The sequence below is a fragment of the Microcebus murinus genome, chromosome 21, assembly GCF_040939455.1.
Source record: "Microcebus murinus isolate Inina chromosome 21, M.murinus_Inina_mat1.0, whole genome shotgun sequence".
NCBI lineage: Eukaryota > Metazoa > Chordata > Mammalia > Primates > Cheirogaleidae > Microcebus > Microcebus murinus.
In genome coordinates this window covers 25,734,162-25,746,714 of record NC_134124.1, presented here as the reverse complement: position 1 = coordinate 25,746,714, position 12,553 = coordinate 25,734,162, and the positions used below count along the sequence as shown (strand labels likewise).

The following is a 12,553-nucleotide window of genomic DNA, read 5'->3' as shown; positions in this document are numbered from 1 at the left end:
AAACAATTTGCTTTGATTTGTCATAAGCCTGTTAGTGAGTGTCCAATGGAACGAAAAGTTTTTATGGCTGGAAAACTCCACTTCTAATCTATCCCTGTGGAAGATTCACAATGAACATTAACATCCTAACATCTATAAGAAATCATGTTTTACTTTTGTGTTTCCCAAAATTGTTTGAAAATGCTACTTCAAGACATTACAAAAGTTTTAGGATAAGCTTGAGGTCAATATAAAAGTGTTGTTGGTAAAAAAAAAAAAAAAAAAAAAAAACCTTCATAAAATAAGTTTAGAAAACTTAGCAAAATGTGAAAAAAGTTTTAAAAATCCCGACAATGCCACCATCCACATAAATGCAATTTCTATTCAAATATATACTTGATTTTCCACAAACCACACCCTCATGCAGTCCAATACATTTCAACAACAGGGGATGGGTTCCTTTGACTAAGGAAGTATAGAATATACTAAAGGTATATTCTTCACCATAGCTCACCAGGAATTTCCTGAGTGGTAGGTGAAGTCATTCTTGTTTAGGACAGAAGTTTTAGTAATCCCAAGTGCAAAGGCCTAAGATAGAGCATGATTGTGAATGACTTTCAGCCAAATTGCAATGAGTGGCATAGTAAAGTCACTTTTTTGGCAAAAAAGTAGTGGTTTGAAATCAAGATCTCTTTAGGCCTAGGACCAGACTTAAATGGAAAGTGTGCTCCTATCTATATGTTTTGGCTAAGATCTAAGGGAATTGTTAAGAAACCTTCTTTTCCCCAAGTACTAAGAAAATTTAGTCACCTCAGCCCCTCCCACAAATGAGAACTCATAGAAGACACACACTCACACACGTGTGTGTATGTATGTATGTATGTATGTATGTATGTATGTATTATTTAAGGAACATTAGAGTCTAGATAATATGCTCTAATACAAATTTATTGACTTAGCAGCAGACTCTAAAGTGTCATTAGAAATAACTAGAAAGTACTCAAGGCCTTTTTGTTGCTCACACGAGAAAAAGTCAACAAATTTTTATGTTTCAATATATTTTATTTAAGAGCACACAACATGAATTGGGAACTGCTAACGAAGATAACCTAAAATAATTATATAGCTAGCCAGAGAAACATGAGTGAACTCCTTAGGTAACTAGAAAATTGTCTAAAAACAGAAATCAATTAAAATAACTTGATCAGAAGAAATAACTTGATCGGAAGAAATGTTCAAAGAGCCAATTAATAAAATACTTCTTTCAATCATATTTTCTTCAGAATAATCTTTCCACATTCAGTGTAGAAAGAAAGTCAAAGGATTCTTTGAGTATAAATATACATATATGTTCAAGTTTTCAAGGGAAAGACATGGAGTAGCATTATTTAAAATGGGATCATGATAAAGAGAAAGATTATTATTATAGTTTTGTGGATATCTCAAAATAATGCATCAATGTAAATGAAGTATTTGATGATAAATAAATACACTGAACTGTATTTAAACAAGCATGCCCTTCAATGGTGTATGTCCATATATACCAACACACATGCATGTGTGGGAACATGTATGCAAATACTATATTATATACTTTAACTGCCAGACAGCAGTTAATCCATTTTTACTGGGAATTTCCTACAATGTTGATATCCTGCTGATAAGTATTGAAATAAGAGACGTTTTGAAGTGATAATTCAAAAAGACAATTAGTACTGGAGGCAGAAATGAGAAAACAAGGTAGTAAAATAAGTAGTAAGCACATTGGATCAAGAATTTAAACACTCAGATACAAACTCTGATTTTTCTCAAGAATAATTTCTGACCTAAAGTCACAATCCTTTAAATCTCTGAGTGTGCTTTTTCTCATGTTTTGAAAGAAGAAATAATACTTGCACAGTTGAGTTGATGACATAGCATTGGAGTGAGGGTCAGATGAGATTGTGGTGCCAAAAGCACATTGAGAGGTATCTACTGGGTACACTGATTTAGTCAGTAAATGTTTATTGAGCATTTTCTATCTGCCAGTTAGTCCCTATTCTAAGTAACAGTAATATAACGATGAGCAAAAGTGAAAATTCTTCTCTTTTATAATATACCTCGTAGGTTTTTTTAAAATTAAAAACATGATTTAGATATATTAGAGATGATAGATAAATAGGTAAGTAGATAGATAGATGTATTTGTAGATATAGTTATTCACAAACACATATATGGAAATTCTGCTAATTAAATTCAGGTCACTATAATGCTCTGATACAATATCTTTCAAAGAGATAAAATCTGAACTGAGACCTTAAGATGAGAAAAATGTAGTGACAGCCAGATCCAGGGAAAAATATCAAGGAGAAGAAAAAACCAGGCAAAGGCTCTGAGGTGAGAATAAATGAGTTATGTTTAAGAAACAGAAAGCCCAGTTTATACGGAGCCTGGCGATTCTGATGATCATGGTAGAATATGACACTCTAGAGGCAGGTGGGGCTACACCTGAAGAGCCTTGTGCATTTCAGTAAGCAGCTGACCTTTATTCTAACACAGTAGGAAACCTTTGGGTAATGAAATGAAATGATGTTACTTGCAATTTAAGAAGATAGCTGAATCTGTGTGAATAGCGAATTGTAAAAGTGACTGTCATAAAAAAAAACGGCGGAGGGAATGAATAAAAACGATGGTACGTGATATTTTCTTAGGAATGGCTCTCACAACAGCTTGTTTAATATGGCATTAACCGTGTTTTCACTGGAAATTCTGTCTCTGGGGAACTCAGAATAATATTTACTAGCCCTCGCCCCATGGACTCATAACTTATGAAGGAGGTGTAGTGCCTCCTTTAAGCTACTTCGTGTCAATTAATTCATAGAGGCAGACACTACATGGAGACTGAATGGGCTAACATTAGTCATCGTAATAAAATGTATCTCAAAATCTTACTTTAAAAGGGTCCTGTTTGGAAATTGAAAATATCCTGGGCTCCCACATACACATCAATGCACACTTCTGGATCAGGCAGTGTTCCAGCTCCCTGCCCACCTGCCTAGACCAACATTTTTGCTCCCTGTCTTTCATTTCCATTCTCTTAATGCATTAGAAAAATTGGCAACTTTCCCCTAGTTAATGCATAGAGCTACTTAATTTGCGCTGTGTTCAGCTACAAAATCTGGATGTGGAGTAAGTAGACACCCAAGTTTCAAGATGTTTAACCAACCCCCAATCCTTTGGTGTTTTTGGATTCCAAGAACTCAGATGATACAAGCATGTTCTAGGAAGAATGGTCATTTTTTTATTGCAGTAAATATCTTATTTCCACTGAAAAATTCCCTCCTTATATTATAATAGGAGTAGCCTCTATTGGGAGAGGTCCAACCTTTCAAGAAGAGTGTGCAATGTGCTGTTAGAGGCCTGGGTTTCTTTCGGTCTGTATAAGTTTTGATCAACATTGTGCAGGCCATGATAACAGTGAGACATCATATCTCCAGTTCCCAGGGTAGTATTTTAGTGATATGAGAATAATAATATAACAATCTTGGAGGAATACATTATCTTTTAGGACCTTGCTTTCTCTTAAGTTTTCCAAAAAATGGCTGTTGGTGACGATTAACAATGGGATAGATACACATCTCAGGAACGCTACATTATTTTTCAAATATAGAATTCAGATTCCACCAGAAAAAAAGTCATAATATATAGGCAACATTTTTTAAAGATACCACATGGGTACTTCAATCAAGATGGGAAATGGAAACTATGCAAAAAGATCAAGAGTAGCTAACATAAAAAATACACTGCAGTTGTTCACTAATAACTAGAGTCTTTATAACTTGAACATAATCTCAGTGGCTACACTTTATCCGTGGAAATTCTTGGCATTGGTCAGGTAGGTGATTCATATAGAACAGGAAAGATGAGAGTAGAAAGTTTTCTGAACATGCTAGAACATTCCTTTGGCATCCAGGTTGAATTCATTACAGAAGCTGTCTCCATGAGCTGACTGAAGATGGGTACTAAAGGTTGAAAGGTGCTCACTGTTCATTTTACCAATTTCTCTTTGTTTTTAGATAACTGCCTTTTTTCTGAAATTTAATTGAGTTATGGAATGTCTAGAATGGTATTTCTGTAGAAATGAGTTGCATTATGCCAAAACCTGAGCATCTGTTCCACACCTTGCATTAAAAACACCAGATAAAACCACAACAAATTCAAAAGGAAGGATTCTGGGGTAGAATTGCAACAGATAATATTAAGGCCATTTTCTAGTACAGTAAATGCAACAACAACAAAAAGTGATTGGATAAACCCAACTTCATACTATTTTATTTTATTTATATTGTCAGTAATTTAGAATCATTTTATTTTATCTAAAGCTATCACATTGTGACAGAAATATCCTCTCTATGTTTTGAATTCTGGCTTTTTAATATAAATACAAAATATGTGTTTTAAGATTAGTTGAACAAGAATAAAATGTTTCTCTCTGATCTCAATGTCACATAGGATATAAAAAAATGAAAGATCATATAAATATCAGACAACTTACAATCTTGAGATAGATCAAAGTTAAATTTTAAAAAATATTAAACTATACTGCTTTTCTTATTCTCTAGTCATCTAAACGTTATAAAGTTGCACAAAATTTCACAAAAATTAATCAGTTTTTTTCCACAGCATTCTTAGTTTTCCACTTTTTCTTATTTTTACATAAAGAAACAACCTAGATACTAAGTTAATTCCCTAAGAAGCCGACACCATTTTGCCAGCTGCAGGTAATTTCCAACCCAGTTGCCTTGCTTTAAGACTTGGGAATTCGTATATCTTAAAGCTGAGATCCCTTGCATTAATTAAACTAAATTGTTTTATACAGGCATAAATAATCCGCGATTAGGAAAATTTTGATGACAACAGAAAAATCTGCATTCAGACATAAATTGTTTTTTAAATAATGCATTACTGTTAAAATACCTCAAGAGAAAGCTCCAGTCACGAACGCTCTTCTAATTGATACTTTGAAGCAAAAACAAAAATGAAAACAAAACAAAGCCCCCAACGCCAAAATATCCAAATCTACAACACCTACATGGAAATGAGGAAAACTTTAACTAATAATCAAGGATAAACATAAAGTCCGGTCACCATCTACACTCTTACCTATTATCTACTTCTACACCCATCTGGATCTGGGTTTGTCATATTAGGAGTAAACACTCATTGCTCATTCCTTTGCCATGTTTATCTATGTGGTTTGATGTAAAATATTTGAGAGGCATCCATCACCCTGTACATTATTGATTGAGATTATAATTGGCCGCATTTAGAAATTATAACAATATTTCCAGGAACTACCGTTAATAGAGAGAGAGATGGTAGAAAGTTGTTTCTTCTGCAGTTCCTTCAAAATGTGACACAACAATTCCTTCAGCTCTAAACCATTTGTGTTCCAGTTAAGGATTTGCCCTAATTTGTTTTCCAAAAAGTGAAATGATTTTGCTTTTCGAAGAAAAATGTTTTTTGTAAACCAGATGGGTAAGAATGAGCCTGTGGACGGGGAAAGGAGAAGCTTGGTGGCATGCCACCTAGACAGTACGCTGAACATCAGCCTAGCTCACACTAGAATTTCAGCATATCATAAACAAAGTGCAGCCTGCCTGTATGGTGAAGCAAAAGGAAAGGGATTTAATTGTCCATAAAGCCTGAAACCTCCTTTCAAAATCACTCCCAGACTACAGAGAAGGCAATATGAAAGTGATTGAAATTTCACCAAAATGGGTGCAGCTCAGTGGGAGCATTATTTAATTTTTTAGGAAGCTAGAGTACATCCAGTCCCCGTTCATGTATTATAATATAGGTAAAAAGGAGAAAACTCAGGAAAATGAATTTCCTTAGAAAATTTTTTGGTATGGTCCAGATTTAAAATAAAAAGAGCTGTCTTGATTAATCAAGGGAACACCTGCATCTCTCCTCTCTCTGTGTTCATAAGGTCTCTATTCCTCTCTTTACTATTTCCTCTCTGTCATTCCCCTTCACCTTCTCAATCCCACTCATTCCCCTCTGTTCTCTCCTTATTGTCCATACTTCTCTTTTGCTCTCCTTTCTTTGTTAATCTTTTCTTTCTTGTCTTCCAATTTTTCTGACTCTTACCTTTCTTCCCCCAAGTATTTTATTCTTCTATACTGACCATGCTTAAGGCAAGAGTTCTTTGCAAAACATGCTTCAGCCCCTAGTTGCAAGGAAGAAGCAGCCCCTCATATCTTGCCACCAAAGAAAGAGTTTAGAGATGAGAATGAATTCAACAATTACTGACAATTTTGATTTGTATTTTCTGGATAACGAATATTTTAATTCAATCCTATTTAAAATTTTCTTCATTTACTTTGTGCTTAAAATATGAACATGTCCAACTCATTTTTCTCTTTATGATCCTGAATAGAGCTCTACATATTCTAATTTGTTTTAGTCATTCTACAAAAAAAAAATCACTTCCAAGAGATCTCTCTTTAAATTATCCATTTATCTTCACTTTTTCAGGGTTGCACTGGGTCTTGATAAGGGAGCCTTTGTCAATAGTGTTACAATATATGAAAATTGGTTTCTATCATCAGATAAACCAAGTTATATATTTTGTTTCCTAGTTATTGGATTCAAGATGTATATTTCCAAAAATAATGCTATATCTTCTGATGCAGTGTGTGTTTCTGAAAAACAGATCGTGATGAATTTGCACATACAAGAGTTTCTTATATTAGTCTCAAGTCTCAGCTTTTCACATATTTGAGGACATTTGAAACCCCAAATCCTTGCCTTTGACACAATGTTATTATTTTTATAAAGCCAGATTTTTGTCATAATAAAGAAGACAGAAGTCCCCTTTCTCTTACAAGAGGATATTAAACTAGCTATGATCATGAACTTACTGAGAGAAAAATTTTACCCCCTTATACGCTAATGATAATTTTTCAAGTATTTCTTTTACATAGTCTTTTCATCTAAAAGCAAATGGCTCATGTAAAAAAATAAAAGGGGATGATCCATTTTGCAAAGGGGATCTACTGAAATGCATGTCATACTTAAATTACCAGAAATTTATGGTAAAGAAATTAAAGTAAATACTTTGAACTTGAAATAAAAAAATAATTTCAATTGGTAGCAGCTAGCAATCATGGTGTTAATATGTTTCTCTAATTCTACAGCTGATTATGTCTTAAAATAAGCTCTGAAAACTATATTTAGTATTTTAAACTATAGTTCTCTAATGACAGAGACATTCTCAAAATGTACTTAAAATGTTGATGATTCTGTAGATATAAGTGATAAACATAAACCATTCTATCCCTTAAAGATTAAAATATGTGCTCCAAAAATTATTTTAAAAAAAACTTTAGTCAGTATTAAAGCTTTTTCATAAATCTCAAATCTATCACATTTAATTGCACCACATTCCAGTAGGATATTTAAAATAAAAGGAGAAAATATTTGAGCTGCATTTTTGCTTTAATGTCTATCATATTCTCAAAATTAGTGTTACCAGGAATCAGAAATATCAGAAAATTGTCTTCAGTAAAATCTAAAGTACATCCACTATTTTAATGTACTCAAGTCCTGGAATTCTCTTACCACTATAGCACATCATATTCATTTCAATTAAAAAGAAGATACCTTGTCTATATTTGGCTAACTACTATTTCTGCTCTTTAAATGCAGGTCTATATTTGTTATTTTCTGGGATTGAACAGATAATAAAGTAGATTCTACAAAAATAAAAAAGCTACAGTATTAATTAATGTAATTATCTGTGTAAGCAAATCTACCAGTATCTCAAGTATTGGAAATTAGCTTTTCTAACTACTTTTAGTCTAATTTATACATTCTCAAGGTCCATAGCTCTCCATGGTCTAAGTCTGCATATGATGATTAGTCAAAATGATTCTTGCTTGAACTATACTTGATTATAGATTTAATATATACATTTATTAAAGTTATTATATACAGTTAAATGAAAATGAGCAGTCATGGGTTGTTATTTGTACTCCGAACAAAATACAACCACACAGCTGATCATTAAGGAAAGTATGTGTTTGCATACAAAAAATTCTTTAATAAATTGAAAACTATGGACAGATATTTCCAGGGATACTCACATTCACATGTCAGAATATTAATTAATATTTTCTAAACCAGAGGAATGAGAATGTTGAGCTATGTTATGAAATTCTGCTGATTTTATAGGGAATGTAATCACAGAGCAGGAAGGAGATTCAGTACAGGAATCAGATACATTCAGATCAGTACTTTCAAAAGTCTTGCTTTTTAAAAGTTATATCACTAGCCTACTTCTTCTTTCTATATATTCCTCCTCCAGCCAGTCTTTACAATTTATTATATATTTTTTAAATCAAGAATAATTTTTGAAGCCAATCCAGGTGTTTAAATGTACACAGACATTTTACAGCATGTACACGATTATGCTCTCCATTTTGTGACTACCTTATATTGACGTAAAGATTTCTTTCTAAAAACATAAATGTAAATTAGGTGGAGTCTAAACCTGAAGAAATTTCTATGGCATGTCCTGAAAGGAATGTTTGAAATTGATTAGAAAAGACACCTTGTGAAACCTTTGACATATATTTGAGTTGTGTCTTTAACAAAGCAGTTCCCCTTAAACCTCTGAGATACTAATGACCTTTAGCAGCCTCAAAATAGACCCATGATGCACATCCATGTGATTACACTATGCCAAATATTTTTAAGTGACTCGAAATCCATGCTACCATTGTGTTGCAAAATCAGTTTTATTCTTTGCTTATCTGTGAAATTTAAACAAAGAAGAGGTGGCATTGATAATATTGCTGTTTAATTACTATTTAAATATTGCTATTGAATGCTTTCTATGAATGCTTTGGAAAAAGTACAGTACCAGCTATAGCTGGGAGTCATAGATTCTAACCTTGATTTCCTGTGTGACTTTGAACGATAATTTATTTCCTTGCTTCACTTGTTTTTACTCTAAGATCAATATTTTGATTTGCCTTCATTAGTCTTTGTTTAACCAAATAAAATAGTTTGATTATCTTATTCAAAGGTTCTTCAAATAGTGTTCAATTTCTAGAACTATTTATTCTTATTGTTATACGGACTGTTTTATTAAGTGCTATCTTCTTCCTAAGCAGAAATTCATCAGTATAACCAATTAATTGATATACCCAAAAATAAAATAAAATAAAATTTTATTACCAAAAATTAGGATGTAAGTTTAAATGTATGGTTAAAAAAAAACAAAAAAAAACACTACCATCTCTCTCATTCACCTATTATCCTAGAGATGATGGTAATCTAACACAAAATAGTGAATCGATATGTAATTTTCCAAAATAAATGTTTAACACAATAGAATTAGAGATTTCCTGTTGGAATTCAATGCAGACATAGCAGTACGAGGTGAGGTAGATGCAGTCTTTGTGCTAGAAGGGAGAATATTATTCCCATTTTTCCCTGTATAATCAAATCATTGCACAGAAAACATTTTGCTTGTCAAATAAATGTAACAACTTCTTCATGCCATTATGAGAATTTCCTGTCTGCCTTTTACTACATATGGGTATGTACATGAAACTACCACAGTAAATTGAATTAACATAGAGTGACCTATTAAAAATAGAATTCATTATTAAACTACATGTTTCCATTCTTATTACTAGACTATTTAGAGGGAAAGCAATCTTTTAATAGTAAAGATTTAATATTATTCTCTAAAACAAAAATACAATAATGCAACCCACCTCCCAATCCTGGTCTTAGGCGATTGTCGTAACCATCTAGGAGTCTGTCCAAAATCCTAGTGAAGACAGTAGTATTGTCTTTAAGTTCATCTTGTAATGAAGTCTGTCCATAGCTGAAGCAAAGCATAAAGAGAAGCAATGGCTAAATTGTACATTTCTACCAAAACTTCTTTACAAATAAAACCTTTTCCAGATTTTTTTCCCTTTCTTTCTATTGAAGCTTAATTTGAAAATTATTTTTGGTAAAGTAAAAAAAGTCATATTTTAACTCTTGCCATTTTCTCATATTTGTCCTCACTGATAGTAAGTTCTTTATTCTAATATTTCTAAATATAAAAGGAAAATCTCATAAAATGAGTTCTATCTCCTTACTTTTTGAATTCTCAACATGTATATTATTTGAAATGCACGTCTTCTCTGAGCAAGCAAAAATGTTAATACACGATACACAAAAGATGTGAGAAACTTCTTTCCAAATTAAAGAGTTACCAAAATAATTGATAGTTTTGTTTTTAATTTAACATGTAACAAAACCTTAACTTTTCACCTACCAAATATCCCTCCCCTCTTCCACTTCATATAGATCTGTGCTTTGTTTCTTTTGATGTTCTTTTAAAATATTTAGATGATAAACACAGATAAAATATTTCTTGATAATTATATTTTACATTAAGTGTGCAAATGTCAATTCCCCTTAAGATTTATGAGCTAATTTAAAAAATTTGTCTATTCGAACATCCAATTAATTGGATTTTTGTCATTTCTGATCTTAGACATAAAAGAGACCTTGGAAAAGATCAAGTTCAATATTCTTAATTTATGATTTACTAAACTGTAGTACAGTTTTAGTGTTTCGTTTAAGAAGACACAACTATTTGTGAGCAAGGTCAACCTAGAATCTAGCTTTCTCCAACTTTTAATCTAAAATTTTCATTTCCTTTCTTCTGTATTGGAATAATTGTTTCTTTTTAAATGTTACTAGTTGCTGATGTAGCTTGTATCCCTTACTGTTATTAGCCTTTGCATTTCAACCACATAGTGACCGCAATTCAAAAATTATGCATTTTTTACATCAATGACATTGCTCCTGGAATCATATTTTATTTAATAATTAGCATGACACTTCCAAAATCCTTTAAGAGAAACATATTCTATGTTAGGATGGATCACATTTACTAATATATTTAAATAATAGCTCTGACCTTGGGTAAAATAAAATGAATATAGGGTGTAAACTAAGAGACTGCCACAAATCTATCACTTTCATGCTTTCTACTTAATATTCTTTCAGCTTGTGTGTTTATACTATTGAAAAATATAAGAAAATAGTAATATTTGAAACCAGAATTCACTATTTCACAGCAGCAAGAAATATAATCATGATATCATTTCAAAAACAAACACTGTTTTGCAGGTAATTAATTTTGTATTGGCAAAATGCAATGGCCATTTTTCTGATAAAATTTTAATTTAATAAAGTTATTATAGTTAAAGGCTATCCATAATATTAAATATATGAAATTTGCCTCTATGAAACTAATTTTTATTCTCCTAAATTCAGCATCCATGCTATGTAGATTGAGGGTTTAGTCTTCTTTGGCAAAATTAAGCATCTTGCTGGCTTTTTAAATCAAATTTTCAGCAAGCTCTGTGTCTTCCAGTATGTCTCATTGGCGGATGACAGCAGTAAGGCAAAAATAGTGTTCTGAATGCAATTATTTATAAAAACTCATTGTCACAAAACCAACTGCCATGCATGCATCTTTCAAGGATGTTGGAAGGTCATCTTGATAAAGATGGAAAAGAAATGCTAGCACACCCTAAGTTGTGAGGAGGTCCTGATCAAGAACTCTAAGGAAGAAAGCAATAAAGTAAGAAGGGGAGAAAAGATAAGACAGGGTAATCAGACAAAGACAATTACGTAGTTAATACTATCCTTACAATATGGTATGTTTATTATCTTTACCTGAACCCCTATGTTTTTGCAGCTTACATGAAATCTAGGAGATGCTTTTTCCCCAGTTTTATCTTATAAACACTGCTTTCACCAATTGTTTGCATAATAATGAAAATATCAAAAGGGACCCTTGACTCTTCACCAACAAGACCAGTTCTACTACCCCAATTGGAATGGAAATCTTTCTTTTATGTGACTTCCTGACCAGGTTCTTCTTCATATTTACTTCTAACTTATTATGACAAATTGCAATTGCCAGAGAAGAACTCTAGGAAAAATATCAAGACTATTTATTTGGAATTAAACATTCATGCCAAGGTATTGCTCCCTAAACTGAATATATATTTTGAAGAGAAATGTCAGTTACAGTACCAGATTTTGATTCCATATGAACCACTATATAATAAAACACTGTGCACTAACTCCATCTACAGGTCATTACAATAGTAACACTTCACATAATTTTTCAAAAGCAGTAAAAACCATTTAACTTCTCAGATTAAGGTTATCTGACAATAATGCACGTCCTGTTCAGTTGGTGGTCAGTGTTTGCCCCGCAAAATAGCAAAAAATAACAACAGATGACTTTTCAATTTTGAAAAAGCTTCCTAAACTCATATGTTTCCAGACTATTCTGTCTACCTTAACTCATAAGAGTTCAATTTCTATTACATTTTGAATAAACCCATTTTTTTGTAATATGTTTAAGGCTTTCTTATGGACCACAGGAACAGGATACACAATAAATATAAAAGCAGATAAAGAAGAATCCAAAATATTTAGTCATTTACATAGTTACTACCATAAAAAAATTATATGCTTGATTCAACCATTAGAAAATATTTTA

General features: G+C 32.2%; 1 protein-coding gene across 2 annotated transcripts in view; it reads right to left on the bottom strand.

Moving 5' to 3' along the window:
- The window catches only part of GABRA1 (gamma-aminobutyric acid type A receptor subunit alpha1), a 51,676-nt gene that overhangs the window by 35,597 nt on the left and 3,526 nt on the right, over nucleotides 1-12,553 (bottom strand). For both annotated transcript variants that reach the window (XM_012753007.3, XM_012753012.3), the window contains exon 3: nucleotides 9,750-9,862. In XM_012753007.3, the coding sequence (XP_012608461.1) occupies nucleotides 9,750-9,862 (113 nt within the window). The remainder of the gene's footprint in view (nucleotides 1-9,749; nucleotides 9,863-12,553) is intronic.